The sequence below is a fragment of the Numida meleagris genome, chromosome 1 (assembly GCF_002078875.1).
Source record: "Numida meleagris isolate 19003 breed g44 Domestic line chromosome 1, NumMel1.0, whole genome shotgun sequence".
Taxonomy (NCBI): Eukaryota; Metazoa; Chordata; class Aves; order Galliformes; family Numididae; genus Numida; species Numida meleagris.
The window spans coordinates 53655145-53673625 of record NC_034409.1 but is presented as its reverse complement, the minus strand read 5'-3'; the positions used below and the strand labels follow the sequence as shown (position 1 = coordinate 53673625).

General features: G+C 40.0%; 1 protein-coding gene across 2 annotated transcripts in view; it reads right to left on the bottom strand.

The window, feature by feature from the left end:
- Positions 1–18481, bottom strand: part of LARGE1 (LARGE xylosyl- and glucuronyltransferase 1) — a 280363-nt gene that overhangs the window by 7395 nt on the left and 254487 nt on the right. For both annotated transcript variants that reach the window (XM_021386388.1, XM_021386379.1), the window contains 4 exons: positions 16300–16463; positions 11835–12113; positions 5492–5638; positions 237–432 (listed from right to left, as the gene is read on the bottom strand). In XM_021386388.1, coding sequence (XP_021242063.1) covers positions 237–432; positions 5492–5638; positions 11835–12113; positions 16300–16463 — 786 coding nt within the window. The remainder of the gene's footprint in view (positions 1–236; positions 433–5491; positions 5639–11834; positions 12114–16299; positions 16464–18481) is intronic.

The window sequence follows — 18481 nt, the reverse complement described above, 5'->3', positions numbered from 1 at the left end:
CTTAAAGAATATCCAGTTCCAATCCCCCTGTCATGGATACAGTTACCACCTACTAGATAAGGAAATTCCCTTTAATGCTTGATAAGGACTAAACTGCACATTCCCTGCTCAAAAAGCCCTCACTAAGCAGTTATCGAGGCCAGACGAGCACTTCAGCAATGCAGAAGGTGGATGTCATTTAACAACCCTGCTGCCCACCCCTGGTGCCCTGAGTTATGCAGGCATCATCTCCTCACCTGTGCATCCAGCTCCATGATGTGAGCTACTTTGTTCCAGCCAAATCCAACAAACCGTCTGTCATACTCTGGGCAGTCCTTCCTCACAACAACGTATGGCTCGAAGTCTGCTTCCCACTCCACACGGTAGGGGGTGGTGGCTGTTCGCCATTTGGCAAAGTTGGTTGGCGCATGCCCTTTTGTCCAGACGTGATACCTTAAGCAGACATAAACAGCATGGACAGGGGGAAGCAATTAAATAAGATGCATCTTGGCCAGGCTACAAAACGTTACTTGTTAGATAAAAGGCTCAAAAAGAAGGACATTCGCTTACAGTTCACATTGTCATTTTCAGGACGTATCAGAGGCAATTTCTAGGACAATTTCAGCACACTTCCCACAGCCTCGATGTGCTCAATGCTTAAACACATCTAGCTGGTGAAGGGTAGTGTGAAAACACTACCTAACGCTCATGTGAGAAACAATTACAAAATACACAGACAGTTCATCTACACTGCAAAGTGCTGCTCCTTGTTCCTAGCAACGAAGTGGCGGTATCAGCACTTTAAAATCAGCGTGAAATCCTGCAGCTCTCTTAAGGCCCTGAAAATTGGCTATTTCTACACCACAGTGACATTCAAGATCTGTTTTATATGTAATTTTATAATTTGCATGAGAGACACCTGCAGCTCCACATAGATGTTCTGTTTTATTAATTACTGTTATTTCTATGGCAGGAGCCAAAGTGCATAATTAAATTAATAAGTAAAATACCACATGAGGGCCTTCTGCTGCACTTTCTATATTGCAGGGAGTGCCCATGTGATCCTGAGTAAGGTAATCAATTTGATTTACAGAGAAAGATCCTTTTATACATTGTTAATTTTGTTTAGGCCACAGCGGGGTCCTTCCAAGCACAGCTTGAATCCACCCCATTAGTGCCAGGGTCAATGATTCTCTCGCCCACTTACTTTTCTTACATCTTTCCAAAAATCAATGAGACAGGCTCTTTCTGCAGACTCATAGATTAAATAATGAAACAAAGGCATAGCAGGCCATCTGTATTACAGTGTTCTGAGATGTGTAGCAGAAGGGGCAAAACAAACATCCTGCCAGTTTGTAATGCAGGGTACATGAAATTCACAGGGATGACGCGTGCTCAAAGTGAGGAGATTTAAGCTTTAACTGTTTGCAGAATTGGGACCTGAGGCAATGTCTCAAGCCAGAAATTCTCACAATGTTGCAAGCCATTGCTAAAAACAGAGACATAGAATCATAACCCAAGAGTTGCCACCTTGGCTCCGTGTTCATATGGCTTACCACTGGACAGAGAAGTGCTCAGCTTCACTGACTCCTTGTTCAGGGGCAGAGCAGGAGGATGGAATTACTAGGACATCAATGGTGTCCCAAGGAACTTATGGTCCTTTGAAAGCTACATTTCTAAATTATACACAGATTGCATCACTTTCAGATATTTGCCTTGAGGACCAGGAAACAAAGCCCTTCTATACTAAAAAAAACCTGACGGTGAATTAATTAACCAGAGGTTATTAGATACCAGTGCCAGATTTTAAAAGAAGCTTACAGTCTGTAATGGCCTTTGGAACCATCTCCAAAAAACCCATCCCTTTTCTTGGCTCTTTCAGGAAATGACTTGGTAACCTGTGCAGTCACTAATGGGCAGCTGTCTATGCTGGCAAAAATGCAATCATAATGCAGAGCTTAAAATGGTATGGGATTGCGGAGGATGCTGTATCTTCTAACATCTTACCTCTGGCATTTTGAAATGAATTATGATAATAATAATAATGACTACTAAACACTCACAAAGTGATTTGGATCTTCAAACCCTCATGCAAACTTTGGTTAATTGAGAGATTCCTGCAGAGAGTCGGACAAATGCTGCTGTTCTTCTAGTAAAACTCTCTAACTGATTAACACAGTGGGGGAACAGGACACTAACCATAAAAACATCACATACTTCTGCCCCTTTTTGGGGAACAGTAATATAACCGCACACATTAGCTAAGGTATAACCTCTGTGAGTGGAGAGAGTGGAGCAGCAGGAAAACAAAATTGCAGGGAACAGACAATGAAGAGACAATAGGGAAGTGAGATTGGAGAGACAAAACAAAATAGGAAGAAAGGAACAGACCAAACTATAACAGATAAAATAATACCAGAGACCTTCTACTTGCCTCTTCAGAACAACTGATGTGAGTAGAAGGAAAGAGGCAGACAAAGAGGTGGCTGAGGTCAGGACAAAAAGGAAAATGAATACAGGATGCTCAAATACAGTGTGCATACTATTTATAATGAAATAATCAGTCTGGAAGCTAGAATTGTGAGAGTTCAAGATTACATACATATATGTACAAAGAGTATGTGCCAGGTATCATGCCCACATATATATATACATATATATGCACACATATAATTTGCTGGAGCTAGGTTTTAGCCAATGTCTAATCATCACATGAAATGTACTGCAAAATGAGAATATGCAGACATCATTGCACGATGTTCTTATAGGGGAAGCTACCATAAAAGAGTGTGCCATTTCCAACAGACTTTGTTCTAGGTGATGTAATGGTAAGAAATGGTTCACTGTCTGTTTTGGTCTTCCACCAGCAGGACAAATGAGTAAATCTAGTTTTCCCACTCAGATCCTTCTCATCCAAGATTTAAACACACACTGAATTTTAAGGCCATGCTCAATCTCACAGACTCCTGGGAGAAGTTTTTCTTCATGAAAATAGTGACCATGACATTTTCAAGCACAGTGGAAATTCTGAAAAATCCAAACAAAGTCACCTTCTCTGGAGAAGATAAGCTGACAAGGAGACTTCATTATGGCCTTCCAGTACTTGAAGGGAGCTTATAAGCAGGAGGGAGATTGACTTTTTAGGATAGGACAAGGGGGAATGGCCGTAAACTAAAAGAAGGGAGATCTAAGTTAGATGTTAGGAAGAAATTCTTTACGCAGAGGGTGGTGAGGCACTGGCACAGGCTTCCCAGAGATTGTGGATTGTGCAGTGTGGATGCACTCAGTTAATTAGTTAATGAGTCGTTGTTGGTTATGTTCTCTCAATGTGATGCATCTCCTACCAGCTGTGGCTTTCCTTGAGCCTGAAGGCTGTGTAGGCAGTACATTTGCGGTTCATCAGCTACCACCAAACCACAAGGCAGGCACGTCCTTGTGAGGCACAGTCACTGCCAGCACCTGCACACAAAGCTAGCAATCCGCAACAAAGCATCCCACCACTGCAGAGGGTTTCCACCCAGCATACCCTGTCATTCACAGATGCTCACATCTTCCTTTTTCTTTTGGTACTGACTGGGGGATGTAATTGAGAGCTGTTTTGTATTTCTTAGCTGCCCAGAGGTAGAAAAGGTCACCATTTGGAAAAGAGGTGACAAAAGCAATTTCAGCCAAGGAAAGATCGTAATCTACAGTGTGGTGTGAGGGACTAGGATGCTGCAGGCACTCTCAGCAATCACTGTCACAGCAGTCCTCCCCAGCTCCCTCCCACCTGCTCAGCCTTGAATTGCAGCATTATTAAAGCACCTTGAAGGTGGAGGTGGAAATTCTTAGCCCAGATCACAGCTGCTTTGTGGCTGTTGATAGATTTCAGCAATGAAATGAAACTAGGGAAGCATCTGTAAAATGTGTCCTATATTAATATGTAAACCAGCTACAGAACTCACGTCCTTCACTTCTTATTTAACCTTGCCCTGGCAAAACTCCTACTGATGTTAAAGAGATTTTTGTGTAAGTGAGACTTGAGAAAGGACCTGCAAATCTGGCTGTGTACATAACATGCCTACATGCTGTACAGCTTGACAATGAAATCTTTAGTGGAAGACCACTGCTGTGCAGGCTGAAAATTTGACTGTAGGTGGAATGTAACAATTGTAAATCCTGAGGATATTACTTTCCACTGGAAAGATTTTTTCTTTCAACTATGGAGAAACAATTATTTTCTATCAACAAATATATTGTCATTTTGCGTATCTTCAACTGCTAAAGAGCCATAGGAGAGAGAAAAATGCTTGGTCTGTCATTACCCTTACATAATTTTCAAGAGAGGGGCGTGACTGCCTAATATCTCAGCAATCTTGAGCTTCTGTTTCAAAGTAGTCACTTGTAGATGGCGGGTCAGAATTGTGTGTTCCAGGCTCACACTGGCTGCTTGCTCTGACATCTGCATAAAGCTACATGAAAGAAGGGTGGCTGCTGCAATGAGAGATGTGCATAATGCAATGAATGGAAGAACTGAGAGAAAAGCTCTAAGGTAAGGAAAGGATGGGAGAGATGATAAAGATCTCTGCTGGCCATGGATAATACTTAGCGTTTTCGTAGTTCTTATCTCTAGATCTCAAAATACTGTATAAAGGAGAGGTGAACATTGTTACCTGCACTTCAGAGACAGAGAACAAAAATGTAAGAAAGAGAACTGATTCATGTATCACCTCTCAGCGGGGCAGTAGTGGAGCTGGGACAAGAACACAGGTCAAATAAGCCCCCTCTCTGTGCAGTATCTTAAGGCCATATTGTACTCTTGCCATCACTGTGATCCTTTACAAATGTCTGCTAATCAGACCTTACCACACACCCATGAGACAGTTAACCCCTAGTAGCTGTATTTTAAAACTGAAGAGTCTGGCAGATAATAGAAGTGAGTTGTTCACAGCCACAAAAGGAGTCTGTTTCAGAGAGGAGCTCCAAATTTAGGTGTTCTTCACTTCTCATCTTCTAGTCAGAGTTGACTTTTACCTCTGCATTGTGAAACCACAGCTATTTAAGCAGCTATTTCATACTTTATAAGAGCACATGGCAAGCCTGTATTTGTTTTTCCAATCAGTCAGTGAGGAAGCGAACCGATGAGCAGAGAGAAATTATTTTTGGTCACATGAGGGACACAGCTATCCAGATAGTATTTGGCAGCCAAGAAGCAAATTACATGCACATGAGTGTAATGGTCGCGCCTGATTTCATAGAGCAATAAAAAATGATGAAAATAAAACAAATTCAATTTAACATCTGAAGTCTTTCAGTAGAAGAGTATAATACCAGATAAAATGCTGAGCTTACAGATGGAATATGTCCACATATGACTGTTCACTGCTTCTCTATGAAAAGGGAAAAAAATCCAGTATGTTTCTTAATGGAGCTAGATAGCTGACAGAAAAAAGAAAAATCAAATATTCACAGAATGTCAAAAAAAATCCTTAGAGATAACGACCAAAGGTTCAACAAAAGTACTTTCCATTACCTGAATGTGAAGAGAGTTCCCATGTCCAACATAGATAGCAGCTCAGCTTTTGACTTGGGGAAGGAAAGGCGGTAGCGTAGGGTCTCAAAAGCGGGTACGATTAGAGCTTTCTTGGTGTTAGCCAGGTCTAGCTGGGTGACGGACTTCCTGGCGAAGAGAAACAGCAAATACAAGCAGGAAAATGTTAAAATGAAAAAATCCTTTGGCATTCCAAAATAAAGAGAATGGGCAATTTGATACTGCAAATGTGATTGTAGCCCATATACTTTACCATGAACACAGTTTTTTTTCCTTTCCTATGGAACAGATATCTGCCTTCAAGAGTACCAGTTGCCATGAAGGTCAGTCTTTGTTCAAGGCAAGCCAAAAGGACATGGTAAATTAGCAGAAGTGTTTCTTGATGATTGTTCATCATGCTCTCCTATGAAGAATGGTTGAGGGAGTTGGATTTGTTTAGCTTGGAGAAGAAAAGGCCCCAGGGAGACTTCACTGAGGCCTTCCAGTACTTGAAGGGAACTTATAAGAAGGAAGGGGATTGACTTTATACATAGACTGATGGTAATAGGACAAGGAGCAATGGCTTTAAACTAAAAGAGGAGAAGTTAGTTCATTACTCAGAGGACAGTGAGGCACTGGCACAGGCTGCCCAGAGAAGCTGTGGGTGCCCCACCCCTGGAAGCATTCAAGGCCAGGTTGGATGGGGTCCCGGGCAGCCTGACCTGGTGGCTGGCAATCCATAGGCAACCCCAAGGTAGGGGGGACTGGAACTGAGTGGGCTTTAAGGTCTCCTCCAACCTAAGCCATTCTATCATCATGCACAAGATAGTGTTGAGCTCAGAGCTCATTTGTGCTACAGAGAAGAGCTGTGTATTGGGTGCTCTGAGATACATCGCTTTCTGCCTTCTTTTGATGCAAGTTGTGCATTTTGCACAAAAGGGGTCTTAGGACAATTGCAGCAGGAGAACAACAGCCTGGCAATCTTACGCATGGCCTGCCAGAGGTATTCCATCAATTCTTCCCTAACAAACTAAAGCCTAAAGAAAAAGAAAGAGAAGTTACTTTTCTATTCCCCAACTGAATCTTAGCATGCTTGTCATTAGAAATAACTCTGTCTCGATTTTCCTTTCATTATCTTTATATTTCATAAGAGAAATATGCTTCTCTTTCCCTGTCATAGTCAGTTCCTCTTAACAGGATTCACTGTCCTGACTTTTATGTTACTGCAACAAGCAATCAAGGACAATGTTGACAAGCACGAAATTCTCTACAGCCTTATAAGATGAAAGAATTTGGATCACTGTCATAATACCAGGAAAACCAACCAAAACAATTTCCTAGGCCCAGAATACCTAGAATTTATTTCTACTGCCATCAGATAAAAAGGAAAAGAGATGGGCTATTTAATAAAATCTGAATTTTAGAGAATTCATACTGCCCTATGGGCCTGTTCTATAAAAAGAAATCTGTTCTCACAGCCCTACTGCATAGTTCGCATTGTTTAAAGAACCTCTGCCACATTCCACTGAACTTTTCACAACTGAAGGATTTTAACAATGTCTTATCATAACTTTTCTTTACTTTCCTCACTGCCTTCTCCCTCACCATCACTAATGGCCAAGATATCTGCATGTAAATAGATGACTCCTTCAAAATCACCCTCCATGACCTTCCAGAATCACTGAACAGTGCCAGCACCTGGTCTTTACGATGCTTTTAATGTTTTTTCTCCTTCACACCTTCTCTGCAAGCAGGGCACGCTAACACCGTTACTCTGACAACATCTCAGGCTTTCTGGACTCTGTGCAATCTGTCAGCCTTGAGCAGTGCAGCTTTGAGGATTCAGTTTGAGGAAGAAGCAGATAATGTTTGCAGTGATGCTCATCCTTTGGGCTCTGCAAGGAAAGAGCAACTTACATTTATGGCTGCTGCTCTCTCTTTGATGGAGAGCTCTGAAGTTCCATGCAAAAATCAAGGTCCCAAGTGTGCTTGGCGCTGGCAAAGGAGTAGGAGACAATCCCACCCACAAAAGTTCACAGTCTGAAGTTGAACAAAGCTAAAGCGGATGTAGGTATCGAGCAGGGGTAACAGCAGAGGCTGACAGGCAGAGCAAACTGTGCTGCAACTAGTGTTGAGTGTGACTCATTTTCTAAGATATGGGATACAAGCACTCAAATGATGTGGATATCAATAATCCTTTCTGTACACTCCCTACTCTTGTCATTTGCAAATTTAGTACAGGTGTCAGTGGCTGAACTGGGCCTTAGATCTCTTGTTGGAAACAACAGATGACAGTAGCATTACAAATAACACCAAGTGTAGAGTGAACAAACTGATACAGGAGGCTGAAATCATTGGCACAGTCCAAGGTGATTATAGAAAGAAAGGTAAGCGGAAAGAAGCAGAAGTCTGAAAACAAGGTGCTTGTAGTAGATGCAGTCAAACAGAGAGTGAGCAGAGGTGAAAGAGTGAAATAACGTAATGAGACAATCTTTGCAGAAATATATTCAAGAGATATGTGAGAACCTGAGGTACACAGTGCTAAGGCCAAAAGGGAGGAGTTCACCAAAACTGAGCTGGGAGCTGAGACAGCAGCGCTATCTCTGAGAATAACAGTCTGCTTTGGATGTAGACTAGATGATGCAAAGGACAGACATAAGGTGAGGAAAGAATCAGTGCTGATATCCCGGTGTGGAATCGGAGTGACAATGGACAACAGAGACCATGTTTATGATGATAAAGACAGGGAGGTTGTGGTAGAGAAGAAAACACCTTCCATTTTCTTCTGGCATCCATAACTGGTGGTCTGCTCTTGGAACCACCAGCTGAAAATCTTATTGGAAGAAAATCCATTGGTTTTTTTTGTGTGGTGACATTTTTTCTGTTTTGAGCAGAGGTGCCATTTGCTGGTTGACTGGTTTCGTGATGCTTGGAACAGAAAATTTTCACTGTTAATTGTTGCAAGTTATGTAGAATATAACGCGAGGAATACACTTGATTATTTTACAAACCACCAATGAGGAAATTCTTTAATTCCTGCATTATACTTGTGAGTACCATTGGATTCAGTAACATCAATCCTGCACCCGTTTTTCTCTATCTGTCCTTTTCCCCAGACCCTAAAATGAGGAGACAAGATTTCATGAAGTGGTTTCTCTTTGCTGGTGTTGTCCAGGAAACCGTTTCCCAGGCACCTTTGTGTTCAGACCCGATGTATGTCATTCTGACACACTGAGGGTTGGGTTAAATTTTTAATTTACTGATCAACCCTGTTTTTCATAAAGCATGGAAGAAATGAACTTTAAATCACAAGGGCCTCCTCAGAGGCTGAATTAAGAGGGTTGAGTTCAATCTTTGCATCTCCACAGTCCTTTCCAAACATTACCAAACAGTTCTCATCCTCAAGTGGGCAGATAGTATCATTCCCATTTCTGGAGGATAGAGAAGCTCAGACACAGAAATGTTTGCACTGAATTCAGCAAAAAAAAAAGAAAAAAGTTCATTAATTCAAATTATCTTCCACCATTAGGACTCTAAGTGATTAGCTCAAGATCAATGGACAAGGCAGTCATGGGGTTTGTTACAAGAACTGAAGACTTGTCAGTCCAGTGTTAAATTAATCAGGATTTTCATCTTCTCTATAGAAGCAACCTGCAAAGGCATCCAACAAATAAAAATTAACAGGCACAACACGAAGTGTGATTCTTTCTGAGACACTAAAGAGCAACCAGAAATACTTCTCAATTCGTTTTGCAAGGGACATGTTTATAACCTGTGGACAGAGTTTGGATGTAAGCTCTCAGTTAATGCTAATGTGCCCCTGGAAGAAAAGGGCATATTTTATACAAATGTGTCAGGAAAGAAGTTTAGCACTAGCTGTGACAACCGTAGATACCATAAAGAAGCAGTCTGTCTAGTTATTTTATGTCAGATGAGCCTTCAGGATGACCCAGACACCTTACTTGTTGCAACCAGAAAGAACCTTTAGCTCTGGAGTAATGACAAGATGACCTCAGTAACTAATGACTGAAAATGACAAAAGACTCAGCACAGATCACAAAAATGTCTGACTTCTGTAAACATTAAATCTTTAAATGATACGTTTCTTCCCTTCTCCATTTTATAGCAGAGTAAGATAGGACAAAAAGGGGTTTTGATGGAAATTAAAAGCATTGAAATGACCTTACTTAGTAGATGTGAAAAAGCTCAATTAGCACAAATCTAAGTGCTATCAGCAGACACCTAGAGGGACTGGTAACAATCAGCTTCTCCTTCAAAACTGTCTGTAATCTTTCACATACAACCTTCAAAGCAGGTTGAAAATGTTTTTTCAAAATTCCTTTTTCTCTGAGAATACATACTCTGTAGAGACACAATAGACGAGACTCCTCAAATCTGCAAGTGTGAGGGACTTGTCTGGCATGTCCTGCACAAAGCTGTGCACGAAACACCACTACCTCCATTTACTTATGGTTGTTCTCTCTGAGGAAGCGAAGATGGAAATGTGTAACAGCTCCCTAACAGCTGCTGCCATTCAGACTGACGGCACTGATCAACTACCTGCAGAGGTAGCGGGAACAATCAATGTGGAAAGATACAACACAGTCGTATTTAAAATAATCTCATTGCATCTCCCTGCTATTTTACTGAGAAAAATCATTATTGAAAAAGCAACAAAAGACTCTAGTCCACACACACACATAAATCCAGTACCCTTTTAAATAGCTGGTAGTAGCAGATCAGCAATTTTGATATTCCCAGGCAACAGAGATGCACAGTTAAGGTGGTGCAGGTTTCACAAAAAACCTGTAGAGCAACGTAAGGTCTCACCTGTAACAATGGTCAGTGCCAATCCATCTTTTTCTGAACAACAGCAATGTGTGGCATCATTGTGCATTTGGTCCTGTGACACACTGTCACCATACGAGGACTATCTTTATGACTGTAATGTATTAAGTACAATGTGCTATATTATTTTGTCTCCTCTCCCTTTCAATGCTGGCTTCCATCAGTGCACTGGGAAGCAGTAAGGAGGGACAAGTTGTGTTTTGGGTACTACGTGTCACTGTCAATAGCTGCTATCCTTACCATGCCCAGCACTGATCTGAAGAAATGTAACAGCATGCGACGCTTATGTCAAAGAGCAGTACTGCTGATAACAGCAGTCTCTGTATGCATCTTGAGACATTTAATGCGTGCAAGGGACAGAATTATTTCGGTGTCCTCACAGCATAAGCAAAAAAGAAATCTCTCTAAAATAAGCTGACACATAAAACTTCTGTGATATTTCTGAAATCCAGCATCTTAAAAGCCATAGTGAATTTGGCCCTGCACATGGATGCGGAAAGTGAAAAAACAAACAAACAAACAAAAAAACTGTCCACACGAGGTAGAAGTAAGAAGATTCTGAGTTAATCTGAAACAAAGGGATTGCTCCGAAAGGTTACCACACAGGAAGACAGATTCCCCTTTATGCCCCAGCACCCTGGGCCTATGTACTGGAGGGCCTCACCTACAGACAGACCGTCACTGTAGCACTGTGGTCAAGTTTAACCAAACTCAGAAAGAGAAGAAACGCAAAACTGGTTAAGGACTAAGGAGCTGAAATCCTTCTGTCTGGCCACAGGGTGTCCTCCTTGCTCTATGCTTTGGCCTCAGATGACCAGCCTCGTAGGGGAAAAAGGCCTTTGTTAAAAATAGCTCTGTCCATAGATCAGAGGCCTGCAGTTTGCTCAGCCCAACTTGCTCACATTTATCATCATGCAGTACATACTGAGCTTACTCTTCCTGGTTTCTTTAAGCTAATTATTTTGCCTCGACAGGTGCTGGCATTACAGTCATATTCTTGAACTGGTTAGACTCTCACTGTGTTTTCAAGCTATGAAACTGGATAAAGAGTGTGTCACAGGGGAAACAAGTTCATTACTGTTTTGCATGTTTTTTTCTGTCACTGACAGTAGAATTCTGGGATGCTTGAGGAAATTGCCCAGTTCACAACTCTGCTACCACTGGATGCTACTCTACATTTAATGACCCTTAGTCCAGTTCAATTTTCAAACTGATTCTTCTGCTGCACTAAGGGGGTGATATTGGTGGCTAACGATACTCATATTAGACCTTAGTTTTTTCTTTTGTAACTATATTGTATCACTTCTAGTTACAGCCTCTTCCTCTACCCTAAAAAATTATTTTGCTTTGCTGGGCATTGTCACACTTAAAACATCTACAAGTTGCCTTTTTCAGATCCGCTCGAACTGCATTATTTTTGAAATGTGTGAGAAGGGTGGAGTGACAAGGACAGAAAAAGTGTGTGGCAGTGGGAAGCCATCCTCCACTGTCCATTTACCTGAGGTACTCATAGAGTCCATACATGGGCAAGAAGTCAATGTCAGACAGAAACATGTACGGTGTGCTGATATGCTTCATGGCCACATTCCTTAGAAGATTCACTGGGTAGAACTGGCCCTCCTTGTACACAATATGGTAGCCGACGTTGTGACGGCTCATGAGTACTTCTGAGCCCTGGGCATAACGCAGAAATTGCTGGGCTTCTGCATCAGAAAGATAGAGTGCCAGGCTGATTGGACCTTCCCAGTGTTTGCAGATGGCTTCAAGCATCTGGAGCCTGAAAGAAGAAGGGTGAGAATAAGAAAACGCTGTCTCCCTGTCTGGGACTCTTTTTCATCTCATCAAATACAGCTATCTCTATCTAAGTGAGACAGATTGGGGTCACTTTATATCCTGTGGAAAGCAATAAATATTTCTACAGCACAATTCATCTTATCTAAGTCTACGTCTCCTTCTGGACAGATGGACTGTGCCCTAGATATGCCTATGTCTCCACTGAGTGCAGTGGTGAGACAAAGATGGCCTTAGCTCAGATAGAAACATCCACAAGGCAAATACGTAAAACAGTACCTAGTGCCCAATTCACATTTTATGTCAAGATTTTGTCATACTCTAATATAATAATCTTTAAAAATCTTGAGGAGGACAAACATCTACAGACTCAGAAATCATTTCACCTCCCATTTATGGAAACCTCCCCAAGTTATTTTTAGACAGTTAGCAAGATCTCAAAAGCTCTTAAGAATGGTAAGTCAAGAGAATACTGACTTCTATGAACATTTGCATTGACTAGAAAAAAAGTCACTGTCAGGAAGAGGACAAATAGATGAAACATTGATAGCAATGGGATTTACTACGAGTAGGAAGCAAAGAGAGAAGGAAGGAGAGAAATGGCACTGTCATGGAATACCAACAGAGCACTTCAGACAAAAATATCATTTAAAGTATTAACTTGCATACATTTTTAGCAATACCTCCTCAAATTCCATGAAATGATTTTTAAGACAGTTTGTATTGGTGTATATTTTTTAAAAATTCCCAGTAGTTACAATATTATTAAAGAAAACGTCAACAAAAGACTTCATATACAATGCGAGCCAAACCCATTCTGGTCAAAATAGATTAGTCACTTTCTGCAGTTTAAACAAAAGTGCCTTGAGATAAAGATTTGCCACCCAAAAACACAGCAATAACTGATTGCAAAGTCTCTTGAGTTAATATAAAGGGAAATGAACCTATGCAGCCTAGCCAGATATTCTATTAAAAATTAAGAAGAGTAGACTATGCAACATGATCATCTTTTCTTCATTTCAAATCCACATTACTAGATTTTTCCTATTAATATTTATACAGAACATAAGAAAAGTTTTCTGTATCATTGTAATCAGAGAAAATAATTTCCCCCTGCTACTATCGCACTAAGCACTGCAGCAGAAAGGAACGATACACCAGCAAACACAAATTCTGATTTAACATTAATAGCTTTTTCCTGCGTTTCTGATGACATCCACAACGATATAATCATTTTGTCTTAGATATATTACCTTTACTAGCCTACACGTGGTACACTATCTTCTTTTTATCTATTATTGAAACAAAAGTTATTATCAGCCTGAAACATACAGCTAAATTAGAAACACAAATCAATAAAAAAGGATCTAAAACATATATGAAGTCTTTAGGCTTTAGATTGTATTAGTAACAACTACAGAAAAAACATATTTTTTGCCTTTCTCCATTGCCTTTCTCCAACATCATGGAAATCTGTAAATCAGCAGGATCCATTTCATCAGCATTCAGGTATCGGGAACCTTTTATAAATTAAATAATTGCCTAGAAAGACATGCAGCAGAACACCTTTCAAGGACTCTAAGCAGTGGACAAATGGCATACATAACTTATTTAAATGGCACACCTGATGATGCCTGCAAAGCTTTCCACGATAGTTAAATGGAAACTGGGTTTTGCTGGTATAAATTTCCAGCTGGACAGCTTAGTGCCCTTCAGAATACTCCATTTTGCTACGCCGTTCTCACTGACAGGCTCCACTTCTACCAGCTTGATACAGGGACTGCTAAATGATGCGCCATAACCTGCACTCTGTCGGTTGTTAGAATTGCCTCTTCTGACCATAAAACTAAGAAATATAAGTTTCTAAGCTCACCAAGTTATTTCTTAGTCTGTTATGTGTCTTGAGGAATGTGTTCTCTTGAAAAAATAAACAAACTCCTACATTGTGTAATAAATGAGGTCATCATTTAGTTGGTAAATTTTTAAGGTCTGTTTCAGTCAAGGGTATTTCACTGGAAACCAAATGTTTTGTGAGATTCTTTGTTTTCATTCTTCTTCTTAAGCATATTCGACCAATTTACAAGTCATTTTCACCCCAACCTCAAGCAGTCTGACGCTAATTTTGTCTTTCTTGCCCACATCCTCATCTCACATTTTTTAACTCCCACTCTCATTACTGATTCCTACATACATTCCATGCCTTATAGCAAGGCTGCCTAACCAAGTACTTGAAAGCCACATATGAAGCCAGTGATGGGAACAAGCCATTATAAGACCAAACTTGTCACATCAGTACAAAAGTGGCAATTAACCAACAATGACACACTGAATGAATTCTCTCTCAAAGCCTCTATCTACAGACATTAATGTTAGCTCCTAAGCTGCTCCACTGCCTTCCACTCCTCAAGCATATAGCACAAACAGAAGCCTGTCAGAACAGTCCTATCAGTCTCAGCTCCAGGAGGATGAGAATTGCAGACACTGGGAGTTGCTTTTCTGCCTCTCCTCATGTTGGCTGATCATCTGAAAGAACTAAGCAAGAGTGTGGCATATAGCACATTGTTTACGTACATGCCATCTTACATCTGAGACACAATTCTTAAATGCCTACAGCTGCACCGGAGGAGTTTAATAAAAGTGGTCTAAAGAAGGTACGAAAAATAAAGCAGTAACGGAAAGATGTGAAAGAAAACAAAGCAGCTAAACAGCTCTTTGGTATGATATTATTTATTGATTTTAGCTGAAAGAGAGTATTTCCAACTCAAATCAATAATTTATAGCAACACACCAAAGAAGTAGGGAAGATTTTTCCTGCACAGTATCAAGAGGGCTGTTCTTCCTGAATAAAAATGTGTGGTTCTGTCTATCAATAAAAACATGTGCCCCAGTGAGGATCCAGAAAGAGAAACAGATGCTCATACTTTGCATCAGTGCCAGTGAATCAGCACCAAGCCCCAGCACATTCTTTTGAATAAAATTCTGGGGGGAAAAGATACCATGTGCACAGACCAGCTTCTACTAATTTATTGTGGCACTCGCTCAGGGTCTAGTTTAATTTATTTCTTTAGTTTTGTACTCAAAGGTTTCTGAACACTTAAGAAATGTTTCCTCAATTAAAAATCAATAGAACAGACACTGATGCACATAGTACATCATAATACAATGTGCTGAGGCACCGCTGAAACAGAACAGCCCTCATCCATTCATGTTTATTTTTAAAACAGGCTGCAGATATTTTGTTGATATGAATTTCTCCAGTCCTCCTGGAATAGCGTTGACGTTCCTCTAGTGAAGCAGCAGTGGTATTCATGGGTCTTACAGCATTCTGCATGTGCTGCACCAAGTGAAATATTAGTTGCCTGCTTATAAGCAAGGAGTTCCGTCTAGTTTTATAACCCACTCTGATAGCAGCAACTACAAAGTTTAGAAGAGATTTGAACAGAGAAGCAGGAAGAAAAAGGAGACTGACAATTCAAAGTATGACCGAGCTGGCTGAACTAGACCGAACTGTCAGAGCTTCTGAAATGTGACAATGGCGGAAATCATAAAGGTGCAAATGGAGCTTGCCATGAAATAGACTTTTTTTTCCCCAAATTAAATACCAGTTAAATTCCACTTTACAGATATTATTGTGAAAATTTGTACAAAACTGCAAAATATTTTACATACATACTTACATACTTAAATACAAAGTATTTTACTTTAAACTGCCCAATTTGAAACTCAAAATGTTTAGGTGTCATTCTCATAAGAAAATCAAGTCACTAACTGAAATTTTCTGCAAGGAAAATACCAGTGAAAACAAAACTAAGATTGTCTGATGAGGAAATGCTGTGTGTAAAACCTCTGTTCAGCTACCACACTTGCTTAAGTCCATCACAAACATCTCCTGTTATTCCTAAGTTACTGTGAAACTCCATCAACTAATAATGCCTGGCAACTCTGACAAGTAACAACAACTGCAGCTCCAGTATTGAGCCTCTCATGAACTCTACTCATACTCCTGTGTGAACTGTACAACCCTAGTCTGGGTGCATGTGTGATGTCTACCCTACTCCTACAGAAGAAAGATCTTACAGTGTAACTGTTTATGTTATTCTTTTTCTCGCTAAAGCTATACATAGTGCTGTCAGAAAAGACTGTCTCATGCTTCCACATGAGATTTTCCTTACCTGTCCATTGAAAGCTGAGCCACCAGTGTGACATCAGTATTGTCTGAAGCAGGCTCGTATTCATAATGTAAAAAATACAAATGAGTGCGATGGACAGTGAAACGTTCTCGACGAAATTCATAGCACAAGTCATCCTCGTCCAGCTCAGACAACTGTTTCTGGAGCTGTAAGGTAAGAGCAGACATAAAGTTCTTTACAATTCCTCTTGAAAGCTGGAGAGAATAAAGAGCATGGAAACCTGTAGCATGATGCAATGGGGAGTGGAATTGAAACATACATAGCAGAGTTTTCCCAAGCCTCACTCCTTCCTGTCAATGGACAGGAGGTAAGAAGAAAGATGTTTAAGTAAACAGATGAGGCAGACAGACCATCATACTATGATCTACGTATTGTATATATCATACATATTATGGACTTCCAGCATCCAGGCTAGCAATGAAACAGTGAACAATCACAACATTCAATACCACCAAGTTTCAGAGCACATGTTCCAACATGATGCATAAGGCCATTCCTTGTGAGAAGCAGTACTTTAAACCACTTGTAGACATAACAGCTCCAGTAGAGAAGACTCAGCAGCAGATTAAGTTTATACCCTGAACTGAGCAATTCCCATTCTGCTGCCTCTGCTGGAGAACTCTAAGTGTTGCTAGGGGCATGGACAGACAGCTGGAAAAGTAACATCTTAAACTGAACGTTAGTCAGTTTCCTGAGACATACATATCTGCATCAGTATAATTTTGCAATGAAAATAATCTTTCAACTGCAGAAGAACCAGAATTAAGCACAGGATTTGTGCTTCTGGATACCTGGTTTGAGAAACTGAAAGGATGTCAGATTACCAGAAAACATGTATTTCTTGGCTTTCTTGAAAATCAAGTCCCTTCAAAGTCAAAATAGGCAAAAGAAAGCAATTCATTCTTGAGTCATGCAGTCACGTGGATTTAAAAGATTAAAAGTTTAGCTATGGGAAAAGGAGGAAGAGAAAAACTGATCAAATGCCTAAGCAGCTGACCAATTCCATCACTAAGCTACATTATTTAAAGCCAAACATCTGGGTAGATTACTTAAAATGCATTCATTTAAAAGGAAAAATCAGTCATGCCTGCTCTAAAACGTCCTACAAAATGCAGTGCAGATGAAAATTATATATATGTGGTGTTGACACATCAAATAGAGTTCTGTTCGTGTTGCTCTGAAATGTAGGTTATTAGTAACGGTATCATTTTTTACACTGTATTTCTTAAAAGCATTCTGTAAGAAGGATAAGATTACCTATTTGTCAGTAAAGAGTAAATTAAGACAAATATTCATTTTATATTTTCACAAGTTTTGATAAAACCACAATGGATTTCAAAGCTGTTTCATGCAACAAACAGATTATGAATTACAGACATTTACATAGATTTAAAAATCTGTTCAGAATGATTTAAAGCAATAGTTTACAACCATATCATTAGGAAAAAACATTGGAAAATGTAGGTGTTTCTTGTTCTAACACTGTGTTATGAACAAGAGCTGTAGTTCTTGGAACCGTAAGCATAATGGCTGCCATCAACAATAATGCTGAGAACTGAACGTTTTCCTGTGAAGGCTGATGGAATAATTCCCATTATTTTTCTGTATATCACTCTTTAATCTTCTTTTGAATAATGGAAACATCTCCTTTGATTTCAATGAGTTTTGGATCAGGATCTCACTCTTTCTTGCTATTGTTCTGCACAGATCTTAAAATGCCTCTCTGGAGAGACTGCTTTTAGAAAGATGAGAGTCTGAGTCTTGACAAATCCTTACTCAGGCAAAACTACTGAAATCAAGATCTCTTGGTGGAACAGAAATCAGGAATTCTTTAACATATTCCTGGAGTTTCATTCATTCTGCTTTACAGATCATCATTCAGCTGAGCCTGTACTTTATTTTCAAAAGAACATTCGAACAATATATGAATTAAACCCAATTTTCACAACAATGACTTTAAAGAACAAATAAATATGTATATATCTCAGAGATATATATATATATAAATATATATATATCTCAGTATTACCAGAATTATCAAGGAGGTTGAAATTTAAATGGTTAAGACAATATCAAAGCACTGGGGAAGTTAGCCATGCCCTAAAATGTTCAGGGGCTCATTAGCTCATTTTTCTCTTTTATTCAATCTAGTTCAAGGATGACT